At 53.7% G+C, this 20,664-nt stretch overlaps 1 protein-coding gene across 2 annotated transcripts in view; it reads right to left on the bottom strand.

Moving 5' to 3' along the window:
• Nucleotides 1-5,148: 5,148 nt before the first annotated feature.
• The window catches only part of KCNB1 (potassium voltage-gated channel subfamily B member 1), a 79,183-nt gene continuing 63,667 nt past the window's right edge, over nt 5,149-20,664 (bottom strand). For both annotated transcript variants that reach the window (XM_028524252.2, XM_036009960.1), the window contains one exon: nt 5,149-8,063. In XM_028524252.2, the coding sequence (XP_028380053.1) occupies nt 6,054-8,063 (2,010 nt within the window). In that variant the 3' untranslated portion in view covers nt 5,149-6,053. The remainder of the gene's footprint in view (nt 8,064-20,664) is intronic.

The following is a 20,664-nucleotide window of genomic DNA, read 5'->3' on the forward strand; positions in this document are numbered from 1 at the left end:
CTCTGACAGGTGGGTGACTTCTTCCTCAGGCGAGCCGCCCCACTCCCTCCACCTCTGATCTTTTCAGGATGTTTGCGGGAAGGCCTGGAGGGTTCGAGGTGAAGTTGAGGGGCCGCTCCAGTAACAGAGGCTCTTCTAATCCATTTCTTCACGTTGGAATGTGGGGCGTTCCCGAGAAATGCCAGGGGAAGACGGTCCCAGGGACACAGACTGGCCACCCGAAGTAAGCAGCCTCTTCCTAGCTGCAGACAGCCACGGGCGGGGGCGTTGGTTTATCTGGGCTCCAAACCCAGCAACCTACTGGGAAATACAATTTTTTTTTAATGTTCTTGTGCAGAAGTTTGAACAAATCTGGTCTGTTTTGTTTGGCTCTGTTTCAAATCAGATAACCAGGAATTTGGGGGCTGGGAAAACTCCGATTGGGGTCTCAGTCCAGAATAATAGACTGGTACTTGGATTAGTTTCCTCTCGGGGACGTTTCGGCGGGACGGGGCAGGGAGCGGTTCCCGGCCATCTAGGAGTCCGGATGTGGCTCCAGTCTCTGATTCGGGGCAGAGGTGAGAGCCCTGAGGTTGAGAGAGAGGCGGGTGGGGTATGAAAACTGAAGTGAATGCAAATTGGAGATTGTCTTAGCTTTCTTCATCTTCCTGCATGAGCTGATGGAAGGAAAAATTGCTTTTTTTTGCCAACGATCCTGCTTTGTGAGGTGTTCTCTGGGCACCCCCAGGGGGGAAACCGCCTGGTGGGATGAAGGTCAGGGCAGACCAGAGACCCCCTGAGGCCGAGGAGGGCGGAGGCAGCCCCTGCCATGGAGACGGAGCTCTGGCTCCATGAAGCCAGCAGCTGCAGAAGGAAGGGGAGACGAGATGGCAGATTCTGGGGACATGTCTTCTCGGGGTCTGGCTGCAAGCCTGCCTGGCCACTGGTTTTTGGTGAGGCTGCTGGCAAAGGATTTCAATGAAGAACTGATAAAAGGCTGATGTGATCTGAAGCCCAGCTTGTTCTCAAAAACCAGACCATGCTCCGTCCTTCTGATTCAGTTGCTGTCACGGGGAGCAGGGCGCTGGACATGGCAACGGGCCAGCCAGGAGGGGCCTGGGGGTGTCCTGGAGCTCAGAAACGAGGCCCAGTGGGCAGTTTGCTTGCATGAGATTTTTGGGTCCGAAATTTGGAGGGGGGAGAAGAAAACTCAGCCCTATCAGGTTCCCAAACGTGTGTGGGAATGAGCCAAACCAAGCCCACATCCCATCCTGATTTCGAGGGTCGCCTGCTCTCGATCCTGCACGTGTGTCCCGGATTCTTGGGAACAATGACGAGAAACACAGAGACAGGACGGAGAAGGTGACCGTGTCGACAGTCTCTAGGCCTGGGGGCAGGGATGTCTGCTGAGGACGTCACACCCTGGCATCTTTCCACGATCCCAGAAAGTCAGAATCAAGAGGGAGCAAAGAAAAGAAGCAGCCCACGGGACAATGGACGTAAATGAAAGAGACCAGAAGATCATCAGTGACGATAATGACCGACGACAAACCTCCTGAAGTGTTACTCTATATTACAAAAGAAAGTCAACTCAATGGCCCTATTATAAATTTGCTAAAAATACACTTTATATTTCTCTGAACAGAAAAATAGACTACTCTGAGATATGTGGACAACCTAGGATGTAGTCACACATCAGATACGTCTAGAGCCAGAAAAATGGCAACGGAAACTGCAGAGGTAACTCTGATTTGGTGGGGGGGGGCGTCCCGGGGCTGGCTTGGGTCGCTTGAGAGCAGCCGGATGCTGTCCTGTGAGCAGCGAGAGGCGGGGGAAGCTCAGCTCAGGGCTGGAGGCTGTGCTCCGTCCTGCTGGGGGACTCGGTAGAGCCTCCTTCCTCCCTCCTATCATCTTCGCAGCCACAAAACAGTCCTTTCCCAAAGAATCTCAGAGGCGGTTCACCACGCTCCCATGTGATTTGAAGTTCCTTGATGGGCGGCTGAAGCCTGGGACCAGCTGGCAGAAATATCAGGACAGGAGAGAGCTAGCGACCTGGCTGTAGAGACCCTTGTCCGTGGTGGACTTGAAATTTGCCTTTGCCCATGGGTTAGACACTCCAGCCGTGACTTGGAGGGAACAGAAATATACAATAGTTTACAAAAGTCAACAATACATTACAGCTTTACAGAGGAGAATCTTGTTGTGTGTGTGTGTGTGTGTGTGTGTGTGTGTGTGTTTCTCCTTAGAAAGGTGGATCTTATTAGGAGAAAGGGCAGAGACGAGGCTACGGTGACTAAGACACGGTGGAAGAGAGGGTGGGGTCAGTCCGACAAAAAGTCTGCACGGCCAGCAAGTCTCGGGGGCGAGCCGGGCGCGTTGAAAGGAAATGGCCTCCTCGGGGTTTTGCTGTTTCCACGTCTAATTCTTCCTTCTTGATCCCCAGTGCTTTTAGAGAAAGGGGTTTTCACGGGAACGAAGGTTCTCTCCTCTTTTTCCTCCCCCCATTCAGTGTGCTTAAGATAAAATTCCTAAAGAAGGCACCGAGAAATCTACTGCACCGGCGTCCTGTTGCCGTTTTTCTTTCCCCGGAGAGAAAAAGGCGGACCGAAGGGCTCCTCCAGAGCTTGCTCACCTTGCTCCGCTGGCCGCAGACTGTCCCCCCTCCGTGTGGTTGGGACACATGGCTACCTGGTCCCTAGCCCTTTCTGATAATGGTGGAAGCTGGGGGGACTCCAGGTCAGCTGGGTTCTGGACGAGTTTCACCGAGTTCGCCACAGGGACCAGGCATCCACCCGCCTCCAGCCCCTAGTTTTGTTTCTTTGGGTTGACTTGTTCCCCCCTCCCCCACTTTTATTGGTTCAGAAATGGGTGGGACGTGGACCACCAGGGTAAAGCAGTACCTGCTTCCAAACCATTACTGTCCTCTCCTCCATCAGTGTCTGTTGACCAAGGTCAGCTTCTCAGGGAGACTCCCCGGCAGGTTTCCTAGTGCGTGGACACAGGTGCGGGTAGGACGCGCACGTATTGAAAACCTCGGTGCGTTCCTTTTTGGCAGGTGCGGGCCTGGATAAACTCGCAGCGCTCTGTTTTCATCGGGCACAGGGTAAAAGCTATATTCCCGCAAGACATACACAAGTAAAAGAAAAAAAAATCCAAACGGAACACAATACTTTCTAAGCATAGTATATGCTGAGTTTCGATTATTCTGTTTCTATAAGAACTCTATAGGACTCTGGCTCTTCAGCCTGAAAAGGTAGGGTCTTCATGATACTTCTGAATTCGTCCTTCAAAAGTGACTCAATAAAATGCTACTTTAAGGTCAGACGAAATGCGTGAGGAAGGGAGGGCCAGGCCCTGTGTGACCACACAAGGCAGAAAGGGCCTTTGGTTACAAGGAGAGTTGCACCAATTGGTTATTAGTTTAAAATGAAAAAAGAGAGAGAATTTCCAATCTGTACACTTCTGGTCTGCTTCAACCAACAAACGAAATGCCTCAATTTGAAGAAGGGGTGGTAAGTTCCTTCTCAGTATATATGGCTATATTTAAACATGTTCACTTTCCTGATATGTAAAATAGACTATATTATTATTTTTTACAGATAGCATCAGCTCTAAAAATATCTGAATCAGAAATCACAACTATTTACTTTTATCAAAAAGCGTTTGTTTTCCCTGAAGTTTCCCATTTGTGCTGATGGCAGACATACACGGCGATGAAAACGAAGAAGAGATGACCCAGGGAGGACTGGCCTGTGGCCGTTCCTCGGTAGCCCTCCCCCCCCACCCCGCCCCCACCCCCCCACCGAGCCCCCAGGGGGCGCTGCTGCCGCCTCTCTCTGGTGTGTCACTAGCACAGCATGACCTCATCCTCTCTCTGTCCCTTAAGTCCCTTTGCATTTGCTGTCCAGTACTCCGAAGGTACTTTGGAAGTGTCAAGATACTTCAGCACGCATTATCTTTGCTAACAAAGCACAGAACAGGACTGTCCCCTCTTGGAGGGATCCGTCGTCCTGGGAGATGCCGAGAAGCAGAGGACACGCGTTTTTAAGGGTGATGGAATGACCCCACGTCACCACACCTGTGACAGGCGGCCAGCCTCTTGCCGCTGTACAGAAGGCGGGCAGAACGACTCTGTGACACTGGTCTCCTGAACAGGTGGGTCACGCTACTGCACTAAGGGGTGGACCAATAACATTGTATGAAGGACAGCGGAACAACACCATGTCTTGTTCCATCAGGAAGACATACACCTGTCACCGTTGAGGACTGACGGATAGACACTGCTGTCCTTGAGACGCCATCTCTTAAAACTGTGTTAGGAGAACAGCATCAGTCCATGGTACTAAAAACAGGCAGATCAATAACGTATTATCCTTACTGACAGACGGGCCAACGGCCTGGCATCATGCTACCCAGTGGCTCAACCCAATGTCACTGAACCGAGGAACAGCCAGCAACACCATGCGGTCAGACCGAACGCAAGCAGACCGATGCCAGTGCATCAAACGAGGACAGGAACACCGACACCAGGAGATACACTAGAATCGCTCACGGTAACGCACAGATACTTATTGCTTTTGTCTGTACTGGCTGCATTGATGGCTGCGGAAAGGAGAGCTGAGCTTATTGATACAGACAGTGACACCGAAAACACACCGACGGCTGGTTGACGAGAAAGAGAACGAAGTACAACACCCAGTGCCCCACCGCCTACCGTCTTCTTTTGAGATGTGCCTGTCCTGTACACGTGACCTTATGAGAGGCCCTCCTCATAGGCCGCGTACCCTTCCTTGCAAGGGGACTTAGGGGATGCTTCGGAGGGGCAGGGAAGGCGCCCGCAGGCTGTGGCCTGGCAGACGACAATACCAGCGCAATATCACCCACTGTGGCTGGACCCAGGCATGGACTGTAGCAACAACCCAACCACAGTCCCCGAAAGTAGCCCACGGGAAATAGTGCTTCTTTTAAAGTGCAAGATGGTGACACTGTCCCTGGTAGAACCTATTTTTGAAAAACATAAAGTGCTTTTTTATTTTAACTTTTTTTTTTAAAAACTTGAATACCACAGGAAACAAAAAAAAGGATTTCTATTATAGTAGATGCTTTCCCTGCCGCAGCAGGAAGTATTCAAAAGTCTGAACGGGGCGTTTCAATTGGGGATTTTTTTCTCCTTTCGTTTTGGTAGGTAAAAAAAGTCAGATCTTATTCTGTTCTTCAGGAACATACAGTCTTTTTGAATAAGCTATTTCTTTTGCATATTTGACACTTGCATATCTTTTGAGTCTACACCAGTGATGCACAGGAAATGTATTCACTCAATAACCCTAAAGCGATGCTCAGCATTCGCACTGTTGGCTGAGTGCCCGCCTTCTGAACCCTTCCCAGATGGCCAGGGGGCAATGAGAATTGAGTACAAGTGGTACAACTCACCCCGATGATATCTCAAAATAAAATCTCAGGTACTACGAAACAGTGAAGTCCATGAAGCCGTTTGAGTAAGGGTTTTGCACTGGGATCGTGGCTTACAGTGCAGGAATTTCTCCATGACACAAGCCTTCCCCCGGAGCCTTCCGACAGTGGGATCCATCCAGGAGGTGATGGACAGGAGTTCCCAGAGGTGGCCAGGCAACACCCAGAGCAAACGGGTCAACCCACTTTTTCAATACCAGCCACGCGTTCCAGTACCCTTCTCCAGCCGAGGCCAGGAGGGATCGGAGAGGTTGCCTTCGGCAGCGGTGATGGAGGGCCGTGAGAGAAGGACGGGGAGCAGGCGGCCTTGGTTACGGCTACAATGTGGTAGTGGTGGCTGAGAGCCCTGCTCGTGTCGCCTCCCAGAGAGGGCAGTGGGGGTGTCCCAAGGAGGCGCCAGGTCCTATGGCTTGGCCAGCGGCGTTCCGGTGGACCGACCGTGGCTCTCAAGGTCTTAGGGAGCTTTCTCTAGAGTCTTTCTCCTTTCTGGGGGCTTTGCAGAGCCTTTCCGTTTCAGAGTTCGTGCAGAAAGGCCCTGTGGCAGGTGAGCTGAGCGGTGCGCCTCGTTGGACCTGGCCACAAGTCTGTCCTCCGGGTGGGGTGGTTCAGATGGTCGGATCCCGCGTGCTCCCATGGGCCCCTCCCCCCGGCAACACCCGGACCTCGGGGGAGATGTGGTTCTCAAGCCTGCACTTCTCCTGACCAGCGGGGGCTTTTCCAGTCAATGTTTCCGCAGAGTAAATACAGTTCTGCCTCAAGAACTTCGGGGAGGTGGCTAAGGGGGAACTTTCAAAGTGGTTCTTTTCTGATCTTGCCCCGACACCGAACTTGGGACTGGTGCTCCCGTGCAGGCTTTTGGGAGGGCTGGAGTCCACACTGTACAGTACCTGTCCCTCGTCATCTGTGTCTGCATCGATGTACTGGTGGACACCTGCTTCGAAGTTGAATGCTATTGCTGCGGGTTTCTCGGGGGACCGGGGGGGTGTCCTAGCACTGGCTGTGGTGTAGACGGAGGACTCCGGGCTCAGCACAGATGTGTCCAAGAGTGTGGCACACTCCAGTCCAGCGACAGCAGCTGCAGCACCGCCCCGGTTCCTGAGAGGGTCGTGGTACATCCCCAGAACGGGGAGTAACGGACCGGATTCGCCCTCCAGGAAGTTGACTTTAAGTGCTCGGAGCTTCAGGGGGTTGTTGGTCTTCATGGAACTCTTGGGGCTCTCGATGAGGAAAGCAGAGTGATGGCTGGCCTCGGGGGTGGGGTTGGCCTCAACAAACCTACCACCACTGGTGCCCAGCGCTCCCCGCCAGCCCGTCTCTGGGGCCATGCTGCCCCCGGTCTTGCTGGGGAGCGACGCCAGAGGGCTGTGGGAGAACCTGGTGGCTTCAGGAAAGTCTGTGGCACAGCTAATGAAGCTATCGATGCTCGACATGCTTCTCATGTCTATGACCCCTTCCGTACGGGTGGGCAGAGGGGCCACGGGGCTGGGGATACTCTCCATCTCAAGTTCTTCCTTTGGTTTGCTCTGGGTTGCCAGCTCCTTGGTATTGAGGATGGGCTGGCTCTGGGCCTTGGCCATCTTATTGTACATGTCTTCCAACTGCTGGACGTTCAGATGCTGAGGGCTGGAAGATGACCTGGCCTTTTCAGGGGACCCCTGCTCCTTGGTTTCAAAGGACTTACTCGAGCTGGTTTCGGAGAGTGTCCTCTTTGTCCATTTCCATTTGTTGGGGGACAAGTGGTTATCTTGTACTTTTTCCTTCTTACCCATATTCTCTCCATTTTTCTCCACCACGATGTCCATCATCTCGATGCTCCGGGCGAAAGCATCTTTCATGTTCATGGACACAATGCTGCCGTTCCTCTTGGCTCTCTCCAGAGCCTCTCTCCGCTTGATTGCTTTCTCCTGCCTCTTCTGCTCCTTGTAGAACTCAGAGAAGTTGTTGACAATGATGGGGATGGGAAGAGCAATCACCAGGACCCCCGCAATGCAGCAGAGCCCCCCCACGATTTTCCCCAGCAGAGTCTTGGGGTAGATGTCTCCATACCCAACAGTGGTCATGGTAATGGTAGCCCACCAGAAAGAGGCTGGGATGCTTTTGAACTTGGTGTCCTCTTCATCCTTCTCCGCAAAGAAGACAAGGCTGGAGAAGATCATGATGCCCATGGCGAGGAAGAGGATGAGCAAGCCCAACTCATTGTAGCTCCGCCGCAGGGTGAAGCCCAGGGACTGGAGGCCAGTGGAGTGGCGTGCGAGCTTCAGGATGCGGAGGATGCGCATGATGCGGAAGATCTGGACCACGCGGCGCACGTTCTGGAACTGCAGCACGCTCTTGTTGGACTCGGTGAGGAAGATGGTGACGTAGTACGGCAGGATGGCCAGCAAGTCGATGGCATTGAGCGGGCCCTTGAAGAACTTCCACTTCTTGGGTGAGGACAGGAACCGCAGCAGGTACTCCATGGTGAACCACGCAATGCACACGGCCTCCACGTGGGCCAGCTGGGGGTTGTCCGTGGTCTGGCCGAACTCGTCAAGGCTCTGGAGCTCGGGCAGCGTGTTGAGTGACAGGGCGATGGTGGAGAGGACGATGAACATGATGGAAATGATGGCGAGGATCTGTGAGGAGAAGACAGTGAGACTTAGTCATCAACCAGCCGTGGGGTGACCACCTGAATACCCCGAGTCTGCAGGAGGCTCGTCAGCATTCAGGAGCGCTTCCCAGCACATTATTCACTGAGTGGCTGGAGGGCGGAGCTAAAAAGCCGATTTGTTCAAACCCATTTATTGTACAGATGGGGAAACTGGCTCAGAGAACTGAAGTCATGAAAGCTCATGACGGAGCCCAGAGGTTGACACATTTTTTCTATGAAGGGCCAGATAGTAAATATTCTAGACTTTGAAGTCTGCAGCTGCAGCTCGAAAGCAGCCTTAGCTAATACACAAATGACTGTGTGTAGATGAGTTTCAGTAAAACCATTGACAAAAAGAGGCAGCGGACAGCATGTGACTTGCGGGCCATGGTCTGCGGACTCGTGAGCTAGACCCGCGGTTCCTCACGACCACGGGGTGGGAACTGCTGTCACGACACGATACTGATGACAGTAAGCGACAGTCACCCTCCCCTGAGTGTTCACGGTACGCTAGGCACTGTGTTCAGCACTTTCCACGTGACCCCTTATTTCATTCTTACAAAACCCCCAAGGTTCTATCTGTAGTGTATTGCACTCTGTCTCCAACGAGTAGGGGGTGGGAATTAGGGTTCCGAAGCCAGGAAGTGGCAGAGCCGGGGCTTTCGCCTCCGCCAGTCTGACCCCAGAGCATGAGCTCCTCACGCTGTGCTAGAAACCAGGTGAAAGTTGCAGACCCTTTTGCTACGCCCACGTGACCTGGCAGGCGAGTCCTAGGAAAGGCGTGGGCGTCCCGGACCCACGTTATGAACTCCCAGCTGGGACCATGGACTTACGGAGGCAAAGGGTCGTGGCTTAACTACCTTTGAGGCCCCTGGGTCAAGAAGAGGGTTTGAAGCCCTGGCTGGCGTAGCTCAGTGGATTGAGCGTGGGCTGCGAAACAAAGTGTCGCAGGTTCGATTCCCAGTCAGGGCACATGCCTGGGTTGCAGGCCACGGCCCCCAGCAACCGCACATTCATGTTTCTCTCTCTTTCTTTGTCCCTCCCTTCCCTCTCTAAAAAAAATAAATAAATTAAAATCTTAAAAAAAAAGAAGAGGGTTTGTCCCACAAAAAGGGCTTACTGGATGTTTGCTGATGTGAATGGAGCCTGTGTTATTTGGTGGCTGATTCAGAAATGCAAGCAGATGTAATACGTTGCTCTGAGGGTCTTTTTCAAAACTACAAATCCAATCACATCCTCACATCATTCCCCTGCTTTCAGGTCAAAATCGAAGTCTCTAAAATTGTCTATCAGCTGCCCCCTTCCCACCTGCCGTCCTGTTCTCAGACTTGTCCCTCCCCTCGGCAGTCCCTGCTGCGGGGCTGCTCTGTCACCGAGCCTGTACGGTTTGATCCCGGCTGCTACTGACTGGCCCAGAGGTCGGACAGGAAGTCCAGGCTCCAACCAGCTTGACGTCAAACCCAAGCTCCAAGCAAGTGTGTCCCATGTCGCAGGGGACAGAGAAGCCATGAAGAAATCACGGGAAGCTGACCCTTTGAGAGAAGCCAGAGAACAAGGGGAAGGGGCAGGGTGAAGGTACGGTGAGGACCCGGGAGGTTTGAGAGAGGATGCAGAGGGTAGCTGTTAAGAGCTTGGGCTCTGGTGTCAGGCCACTTTGGGTTCAAGTTCCAGCTCCGCTACTTCCTTCCTTTGAGCCAGTTAGTTAGCCTCTCAAAGCCTCAGTTTCCTCATCTACAAAATGGGCTAATAACAGTATGTATGTCAGACAGCTGCTTTGAAGATTAAATGTATCAGCACACCCAGAGCACTTAGGACAGCTTCTAGCAGAACACAGCGAGGGTCTGACAAATGCCAGCTGTGGTCCTGGGGGACTATCTCAGCCCACACCACCCCATCGCCCAGACCACCCAGCCCCCTGTGGCCTGGCGAGTCTTTGCTTCCTGCTCTTGTTCCGAAACGGCCCGCTGGATCCTGCACGCAAACACCATTGCTGTTTGGGGGAGTGTGAGGGGCTTCTATCCCCCACAATGAATCCCCACTCAGGACTCCTGGCTGTCAGGTCCCTCTGCATTAGACTCCTCCTACCCCTCTCTTTGGCCTCACCTCCCGCAGGTGCCCAGACTTCACAGTTCTCTAGCTGCTCACGACTGCTGGTCAGTTCTGCACGCCTGTGCTCTTCCTGTCTGTCCAGTGAACTGTGAGCCACCTTAAAAAACCCAGCCCATGTGTCCTGTCCCTTCCACTCTGACGTCATCCCCAGGCGGGTCTGGCCACTCCATCCTTGGGGCTCCCCTAGTATTTTGCCATACCTCGGGGTACATGCCACATACATCGCATCACAGGGTAATGCGTATGCCCATCACTGCCCAGTATCTGTGAGCTTTGCGGGGGGGTGGGGGGGTGGGCAAGGATCAGTTCTTAGGCTTATCTCTGCACACGGCACCCAGCCCGGGGCATGCCAGCGGCAGGCACTCCCGCTGTTTGCTGGCTCTGCTCAAGTTCACCGAGCTACAAGTGCAAGGGTCAGGACCGGCATCCGGTTTTCAGGGTTACAACTACGTATTGATCATTCCCTATGTGTGAGGCGCTGGGGGTTCCACAGGCAGTGAGACGGCCCTGGGGTCTCTCTGGCCAGCTCAGAACAGGACAGGGAGCGCCACGCGACACAGAGCTTTCCCAGCCTCAGCAGCTTTACCCACTTCTTGATGTTTTTGCTATAATGGTGTCTTAAAAAAAGAAAAGACCTTGAGTTTTACATTCTTGGTCTCCACTCATTGAACAAAGAAAATTCTGCAGTCACTTTATAAACTATCTGATACGCACAAAATTAGTAGATCTAATTTATAGATGTTTATGAACCATAATCGAATGACATCTGTGAAGCCACACCCCCCGCCCAAGCTAAGAAACAGAACTCGTCACAGTTACGTGAGACTTCCTGTGTCCTTCTCCACCCCCGAGATAATCAGAATCTCTTCTCATCTCTCTGCTTTGGTGTAGAGTGTTGAACACAAATGTATGCATGCCCGGACAAACTGTTTCACTTGGCCCAGCGCTGACATCACACTGCACGTGTTCTTTTGCTACCTGCACTGCTGTTTCCTGAGTAGGAAAAAAAAAAACAAAACCCAAACCCAAAATGAACAGACAAAATCCACTAACCTTCTTTGTTTTACTTGAGCCTCATCCTAAGCAATAAACCGCTGCTTTTGCATGCTAGGGCTGTGCGTATTAAATATTCATTAAAATAAATATGTGATCATTGGAATAAAACACTTTGGCAGCGCACGTTGGGAACCGCTGCGTCGAGGTCAGGAGTGTGGATCCCGGACCTGGAAGCCAGCACGGCCGTTTACTGGCTGGGTGGCCTCGGGCACTGGAACTTTCCTTGCCTTAGTTTCCTTGTTTGCAAAATGAGGGTTCTACCAGCGGTTCTTTTGGCAAATTCTGCAGAGATGTTTGGTTGCCACAACTTGGGGGAAGGACAACTTGGTGGGTGGAGGCCAGGGATGTTGTTAAAATGTTTTACAATACACAGGGCAGCCCCGCAGGGAAGAAGGGTCCAGCCCCAAATGTCAGCAGTGCCAAGGATGAGACACCCCGGAATATACCGATTTCGAGCCCCTCATAGGCTGGGGTGGGGGGAGACTGTGCTTGCAAAGCTACTGGCTCAGGGCTAGCGAGGCCCAGAGTGGGTCTGAGCTCACGGGGCAGCCAGCCAGGGCCTTGGGCTGAGCCCCAAGATCGCTGCTGCAGCTTCTGACTCCAGCCAGGAGGGAGCCTGCAGGAGAAGGAGTGGATCCCTGGGGAGCCTGTTCCTTTAAGAGCTGGGAGATCCCATTTCCCCTGAGGCTGGTGGGGAAGCCTGCTCCAGTTTCTAACCCCTGACAACTCCAGGGGAGGCCTACATAATTGATGTCTGCGGACAGACCCATGAATTATGCACCCAGCTATCGAACAGTCCTCGGGGCTGTTATTCTAAGGCGGGCACCCCCTTTGTACCTGAGGATGTGCCCTCCCCTTCCTCTCCTCTCAGTCTAGGAGAGAAGAAAAGGGGGTGCAGAGGCCCTGCTGGGTCCTGGGTACCTGCTGCTCAGGGCTGGGTTGGGAGGGTCACAGTGCACCAAGCCCCCTTTCCGGTGTGTGAGCCCACCGAAGTGCCAGATAGCATGTGCAGTCTGTAGCCTGAGGGGCTTCCCTGACCCCTCCCCCTCCCGGCCCCACCCTCAAGACTGTTCTGTCTTCGGGACCCACTATAGTCAAGGCTACACTTCCTGGTTGGGGAACTTCCTAATGTGAGTTAAACCCTGTACGCCTCAGTTTCCTCATCCGTAAGGTAGGGATGTCTGTCATGGCAGGGGTGAAATAAGAATTCAATGAGTTCCTGGACTCTTAGATCAGCTTTTGTTATTCCACAGGCTTACACTTACTGATAAGCCGAGTCCCAACACTATTATTTCCAGGCTGTGTGGCCTTGGGCAAGTCACTTCCCCTCTCTGAGCCTCCATTTCCTTCTCTCTAAAATGAAGATGCAAGTAATCGAGCATTTATCGCATAACAGTCGCTTAATATATGTTACGTTATTAAATTAGTATTTGGGTAATTTATTGTCACCCCTGACCTGAACCCCAGACAGGTTTTGGAGGTCCGGGACTAGGTCTGAGGGTCCCAAGGCCTGGCTACAGCTGTGGACAACCCACAAACAGCCTCAAACGCAAATGAATGAGCAGCGTTGATCTGGTTTCTGAGATGGGTCTCAGCGGTGGGGGACCAGCCAGCACCCGAGTCCTCTCGGCCCCAGCTCAGGCCCCCGACTGGGCCTTTGCATTTCTGGCTTTGCTTTCCCAGGATCTGAGCCCAGCCGGGTTTGGGCAGGACTCCAGGGACTGGGGGAGCAGAGGCGGGAGCCAGGACCAGGGACTTGGAAGTTATCCCCAAATTCCCTCCCTGCGAGGAGGCTCTGGATTCTGGAGCCCGTTGCCTGCACCAAACGGGTGAGTGGGCTTTGGTGCTCCGGGAGAAGAGAGCTGAGAGCAGCCAGGCGCTCCTCCCTCGTCCTGTCCTCGTCTGGGGGTTGCTCACAGGGACGGCCACCTTCGGCTTCAGCAGTCAGCGCAAACTCGTCACGTCCTCTGCATACTCCCCTGCGCTGCCGGGAGTGTGGACGAGGCACAGAGTGTCCACGCGGAAAAGAGCCCGGGCTCACCTCCGCGAGGTGGGAGGACTCACGCAGAGAAGGGCGGGGGCTCGTTCACGGTCACGCAGCCCTCTGAGGTCAAGCCTGGACAGTGACAACCGGAGGCTCGGGCAGGCTGAGGGCTGCAGCTCGTGTTTAAGGGTTGCAAACTGCTTTTCACCCACATGCCCGTTCCCGGCAGCGTTGCTCATAATGGCCAGAAAGTGGAACCGACTCAGATGTCTATCAGCCGAGGTATAAATTCATACCTACGAAAATATGCACTATGCTAGGCCCATACCACGCGACGGAATATATTCCTCCATGAAAAGGAAAGAAGTACCGATACACGCGACAACATGGATGCACCCTGCAGACAGTGGGCTTAGGGAAGGAAGCCAGACACGAAGGCCGCACACGGTATGATTGATTCCACTTGATGAAATGTCCAGATAAAGCAAATCTGTAGAGACAGGAAGTGGTCGCCAGGGCGGCCACAGGATCACCAGTTAACGGGCAGGCGGGGTCTCATTTGGATGAGGACAACATCCTAAAACTGACGGAGGGTGACGTTTGCACAGTTTGGCAAATTTACCAAAAAAAAAAAAAAATCATTGACTTGACAAAGAGATTTAGGTTTTACATGAATGCTCCCTTCCTCCTCTCTCCAGACCATCTCCCGCATTCCCCACGGCACATACTTCACGTGGAACCCTGGCAGGACCACTTACGGTTCCCAAGCTTTACCACCATGGTGGCTCCCACCTGCAGATTCTCGCCCATGCTGTTCCCTCTGCCTAGAGTGCCCTTCCGCCCCCACTTTTCCTGGGTGATTCTCGCACCCCGTCCAGGCCTCAGCTCAGAGGCCATTCGTTCTCGTGAGCTCTCTCTGACCCCCAGCGGCAGGCTGGGCATGTCCATCCTCCGGACGCCCACAGCCCCCAAGCTTCTCCCGTTCACAGCGCTGATCTTGCCGAGCTGAAATGTTCTCCTCCGTGTCCCGCAACAGAACGCCAGCAGTCTGGCGCTGCCGTGTCCCCAGCATGAGACAGTGCTTGGCACACAGCAGGTGCTCCCTAAATAGTTGATGAATGCATAAAGCAGCGGGTGAATCCAACGAAGGCTCCGAGAAGGAAGTGACTTTTCCAGGGCCACGTGACCTGCACGTGGTAGATCCGGGACTCCGTCTCAAGTCTGTGGGGTTCCCAAACGGGTTTCAAGGACGGAGGAGGAGGTGGCTTCCGGACCATCAGACCTTCCTCTCCTTTTATGGCACTTCCGCCTCCCCCAGCTTTAAGGGTGGAGATTACAGCCAGGGAGTTTTAAGTAAAGGGTCACCGGCACTGATCCGATCAAGGGGATTGGGGGCACACTAGTCCTTGTCCCGGCCCTCCCTTGAGGACGGGGGCCCTGGGGAGGCATTGATGAGAAGTTGGAGTCAGGAGCCTGCAGGGGGCGCTCCTGGGCACAAAGAAACGGGAATCCAGGGATCTGTTCCCTTGGACAACAGGATGACGACAGAAGCTTTGGGGTGAGCCAGACACCAGTGGCTTTCATCACGAGAGGGTAACCAAGTCACGAAGCTGGAAAGGAGGTGGGGTGGCCCTGCAGGGGGCGTCCCAGGCATTGCAAACCAGAGGCCTGGGGCTGAAAACGCTATTTTCACGTATTTGCCCACGTTTCAAAATGGGGAGATTTCACATAAAAAATTCATGTTTTCTGATTCTCTGGGAAAATCAGACGACGCGTCTACACTCAACCTGCACTCCCGACAGCAACCATTGGCTGGCGCTGAAGAGCCAGTTGCCCACAGGGCCCCCTAGTTTGCTGCAGGCTCCTTCTCTCTTTTCTCCTCTGTCCGGGCTCCGCAGGCCTGGAGTCTGCAAACCCGGCCTGGTGCAGGTCCGAGGACTGCGACCATTTCCTGACCTGCTATGGCATATGAAGAGCTTTCCAGACAAGATCCGACTCTGTTTGCAGGAGCCTAGGGTTCACACTTGCCAAACCCCAACTCCCCGCGGTGACCTGACTCTTCCGAACAAGCTCGGGGTTGGACGGCCTCTTCCTAACAGTTCAACTGCATTCCCACGAGCCTTGCCAAAGCAGGAATTCTGGGAGCTCGTGGTGTTGCAACCTCTTGCCCATCTGAGGACAATGTCTCTGGTGACAGCGGGGGACTTGACTCTGGTCCCTGCAGAGGGAGGCACTGATAGGGAGCAATGGAGGGGGAGCCAATGTCCTTTCTGCTTGAGTGATTGCCAGTTCCCTACACTGGCTTAGGGCATTAGGAGCCGAGGAAGGGACTGTCAGTCTTAACAGTGATGAATGGCATTGGTTCATCCCTGCTGCAGAGAGCAGTGGATTGAATCAAAAACAAGGAGCACAGGAAATGTTAGCCAAGGACACTGTCCACAGGGTCTGCTGAGCCAACCCCTGTCCCCTTGTCCTCTGCGTCTGGCAGGATGGGGAGTGGGGAGGGTCCAGGGAAGGGCCCGGAGTCCCAGCACTTCTTACAAACTTACACTTAGTAGGAGCTTGCACCAACAATGGTTTCACTATTGCCAAGGCATTTGAACTCTTCCAAGCTGCTTCACATTGAAGCTGGACAGAGAGTGAGGGTTTTTAGCCTGCAAATGTTGATGTCGGACAGAGCCGTGTGGCAGCCTTAGCTCTTGCCAGCTGGGTGAGTTCTAGTCCATTCCTTAACCTCTCTCAGCCTTGGTTTCCCCTGGCGTGAAGTGGGCAGGATTGGAAGAAGAAATGAGACAAAGGTAGATGTTTTTAGTGCAGAGTTTGGAAGTTCTTTAGCTTTTGGGCCACCTGTAGGCTCAGCCTGGCATGGATGATCACAGCGTCTCTCTCAGTCTCAGTTTTCTTATCTATAAGTGGGCTCCCCTCTACCGCACCAGTATCTGTGAGGCAGCCATGAAATCACGGGGGGAACGGGCGTACCCCATCGACTGCCAGTGGTGCCAACGAAAGGTGAGTGTGGCTGTGACAAGTGTGAACAGAGGCCACCCTGCCAGCTGGAGGGCTCCACTGACCCGTGAACGGGTTGTTTGGCCCACACGGTGAGTTACTTGCCAACATTTATTTTCCCACCGAATCCAGGTTTCCAGCTTCTTGCAAAGACTCTGAAGCTCTGGCTACTGTGGGCTTACGTTCCTCTGGGACAGGCCCCAGGGCTGGAGCTAAGCACCAGCTTCTCCAGACCTGTGGCTTTCAAACCTTAACTGTGACTTGTTCATGACGCCTGCCTGGCCTCTGCAGGGATCTGGGTCTGTGAGCCAAGGAATAAGTCATCAGGAGTGCGGCCAGCGAGGAGGGAAGGGACTATGGCCTGCCAGGGACACCGTCACGGGGTCCTCGGGGAATGCTGGGGCCGCTGCTGGGCCCACGGGGTTCTCTGAACCAGGGAGGTGGGACGGAATCCCGTTGGTTCTAGCCCCTTGCCCATCCGTGTGTGGCCTGCTCTTCTGGGTCCCCAGGAAAGCTGGGTAGTTGCTACTTTTGAGCCTCAGGCTGCATCCTGCCGCCCCCCCCCCCCCCACACACACCTGTCAGGACTCTCTAAAGACCCTTGCCATTCTCTACCACTCACTCTGCCAATTAAAGTGATGGAATAAAAACCACAAAAGGGTGGGGAGGGGTGACTACTGTTACTTCAAGTGGCCCCGGAGGGCCTCTCTGAGGAGGTGACAGTGGAGCGGGGAGACTTGAGGGAGGCGAAAGAGCTTGGGCATAGGCATATCTGGGGACAGGCTGCTCCGGGAAGGGGCAAAGGCCCTGAGACAGAGACGAGATGGACGTGTTAGAGGAAGAGGAAGGAGACCGGTGGACCAGGAGCTGCCAGGAAGGCAAGAGGCACTAGAGATGAGGTCAAAGAGAGAGGTGAGGAAGGCCTGGAGATCTGAGAAGACGTTTTTATTCTGAGAACCATCCTCACCACAGAGGGCTTCTCAGCAGGCTGGGGCCTCGGCCTGATGCAGGCTCTAACTAAGATCCTCCGGCCGCATCTGGTAGCAGCCTGCAGGGGGACCAGGGGCACCGGAAGAGAAGCGGGAATCTGAGTGAGGAGGCCTGGCGGGTGTCCAGGTGAGAGATGGTGACTGCCGGGAATAGAGAAGACGGATTTTGGAGGTGGAAATCACCAAACCGCTGATGGCTCAGGCGCGTGAGGTCAGGGAAAGGAGAGCCTGGGAGGGAATCCCAGGTTTTGCTCTGAGCAAGCGGGAGGATGGTGGGGGCGTTTCATGGGCTGGGGAGACCGGGAAGGGCATGCTGGGGAGGCCAGAAAAGCTAGGACTGGGAGGGGCCAGATCCTGAGGGCCGTCCGTGCTAGCTGGGGGGTCTGCAGGAGACCCTGCAGGCAACGGGCAGCTAGGCAAGGTGTTAGCGCACTGGGAGAATATGCATTCTGCCATCCAACAAACGTTTACGAGGACAGGGTTCACGTTCTGCTCTCTGCCGGGGAGCAAGGCTCCCCCAACCAGCCATGGCTTACGGGCACGACTCAGCTTCCTGGGACCAGGACGTAAATTAGGGTGATCTCACCTGCTGAAGCATGCATCCCCGCCCCACCCCACCCCCGCCCCATTCCCTGCTTTAAGAGCTGACGTGTGTTTCAAAACTCTTTTTTTTAAAGATTTTATTTATTTATTTTTAGAGAGGGACGGGAGGGAGAAAGACAGAGGGAGAGAAACATCAATGTGCGGTTGCTGGGGGCCGTGGCCTACAACCCAGGTATGTGGCCTGACTGGGAATCGAACCTGGGACACTTTGGTTCGCAGGCCGCACTCCATCCACTGAGCTATGCCAGCCAGGGCTTCAAAACTCTTTATTTGCTCAAGGAGTGCCCGTCTTCCCCTCTACAAGCTCCATGAAAGCAGGACCATCTTGGCCATTTCTGTGTCTCCAAGGCCTGGACCTGTGCCTGGCACACAGTAGGTGCTCGATCACTATTTATTGAGGAAAAGATTTTTTTTTAAAAAAAAGCCTCTGTCTCCATCTTGAGGGAGTCTTGAAGGACTGAGGGAGAAGATATAAAATGTGAACTCAGGGCCAACTTCACAGTAGGCCTTCCATGAACAGTGATGGAAATGCACAGAAACCGCAGCCACACTGCCCGGAGCCTTGCCCAGTCTCGGTGGGTCTGGAGGCTTCCCCAGGGCAGGACGGGCCTGAGGAGTGGGTGGAGGGGGGAGAGGCAGCCTGTGACCCAGCCGCCCAGGCCCCCGTTTCCGGCCTGGACAGCGTAGGCGTGGTGTCTGCACTAATCCTCTGCTAAGCGGCCGGATGTGTAAGGATGTGTAATCCCAGGCCTGAACGTCCTGTCCTGTCCTGTCAGCTTTATCCTGACCTTGGCTGGGATGACCCAAGTCACGGTGGATGCTCCAGTCCCCTAAGGCCACCCAGAGCTGAGACCCTCCATAGAGTCAGGGCCAGAGACGAAAGGGGGCTCTCCTTTGATGGCAGAGGGGGTGGCAGGCTCAGCCAGGCCGCCCCGACCCTCCACCCCGGCCAGTTTGGGAGTGCATCTCTGCACCCCTCCCCCACTCCTGCATCTCTATCCTAGAGGCACCCCAATGGGGGCAGTGCCACATGCTAACTCACCGTGCTGGGCAAGTAAAGGGATTCATTCCTTCATTTAGCAAATGTGGATCACAGCGGTGACCAAGACAGACCTTGTCTTTAGGGTGCTGACCTTTGGGTGGGGGAAGCAGATATTAAATGAGGAAACATAAATTGAAAAGGTCACTTCTGATACTACAAAGGCAAGAGAATGGGTTAATGCGATAGAGAGTGGCTAGGGGTAGAAGGGCATTATTAGTTCTGGTGGTCAGGGAGGACTTCTCAGAGGAGGTGCCATCTGAGCTGAGAACTGAAGAAGAAGGATCCAGCTGTGTGCTGATCTGGGAGAGGAGCATCCAGGCAGAAGGACGAGATTTTTAATCTTCACAGATCATAGGAGTTGGCACTATTACTTCTATTAATTGAGGACTTGCTTTGTGCCAGGCTCTGTTTTAAGCAAAAACCTCTTTCATATTCAAAACGATCCATTTTGTACATGAGGAAACTGAGCCACAGAGAAGCTGAGTACTTTGTCCAAAGCCACGCGGCTGGCAAGTAGCAGACCTGGGGTTTGAATCCAGGGCTGCTCTCTCCTCCGTGTTCTATGGGTTGTTCCCTATCCTCAGAGCACAGGGAGGAGAAAAACTAATTGTTGAGCATCTACCTTGGACCTCTGTCATCTTTACCTGGCCCTACCTCTGAAGGCCACCCACTGGCCCCCTGCCATGGGTGTCTTTTTCCTCTAGTTCTGATAACACCACCCTGTCTACCTCCAGCTTTGGGAGTGGCCATGTGACTCAGGCTGGACCAATCAGCACACTTCATCCCTCCTAGCCAAAGTGATTGGCCTAGGGATGGGCATGTGACACAGACTGAACCACGGGCAGCAAATCCTGGGACTCTGGCCATAACAACTTGAGAGGAGGAGCTGTCCTTTGACAGGGACTGACCTGGCTGGGAGACTGGGAGTCTGGAGGCTGAGAGAGCTTCCTTGAGAGTGAAGCCCACCCCCAGGGAAGGCAGAGACTAAAGATGGAGAGAGACTGAGTTGCAATGACAAGTCCTAACGATGTGGTTCAAGGGCATGTGTATCTGGGCCAGAAGCCAGAGCCACTTCTGGACTTTGCAATTGCATGAGCCAATAAATCATCCCTCCCTTTCTTTTCCAGCTTAAGCCAATTTGAATTAGATTTCCATCGCTCGCAACTGAAATCAGAATGCTTTTCCTCCTGGAATGCCCTTCCTTCTCCTCTCTCCTGCTACCAACAGCATTATTCTTACAACCGCCATGAATATAGCCATCACTACCACCAGCAACGCCGTGACTACTTGTATTAATACTTCTAGCACCGCTACCAGTAATGAAGCCATCCTCTCCACTATGAATGCAATGACCACTGGGGCCATTACTGCTCCTGTGATTGATGCTGATACTATTATCACCTCTATTAACACCACACTATCCATTTGTAAACCTCTCCTCGGGTTACAAAGTTCACAATGCATGCTGGGTATTGTTAGTTCCATTGTAGGGGCAAGGAAACCGAGGTTTAAGAAGAGGATGGAACTCGCCTACAGCCATAGGCAAAGCTGCACAAATTCATTTCATTCATTCATTCGCTCACCTGCTCATCCATTTATTGAAGAAATGTGGCTGACTACCTTCTGTGTGAGGACAGGCTCCACCAGAGGCTGGGATGCAGTGGGGAACACAGACCCGGTTCCTACCCTAGAGGAGCTGCCACTCCGGTGGGCGCCAGGCCCTTCCAAGGAGCCTCCCTCCCAGGCCACACAGGAAGCCTGACCAAGGTCATCCTCCCCTTCTCAGGGGTCTGGGACT

Source organism: Phyllostomus discolor, chromosome 9, assembly GCF_004126475.2.
Source record: "Phyllostomus discolor isolate MPI-MPIP mPhyDis1 chromosome 9, mPhyDis1.pri.v3, whole genome shotgun sequence".
Taxonomy (NCBI): Eukaryota; Metazoa; Chordata; class Mammalia; order Chiroptera; family Phyllostomidae; genus Phyllostomus; species Phyllostomus discolor.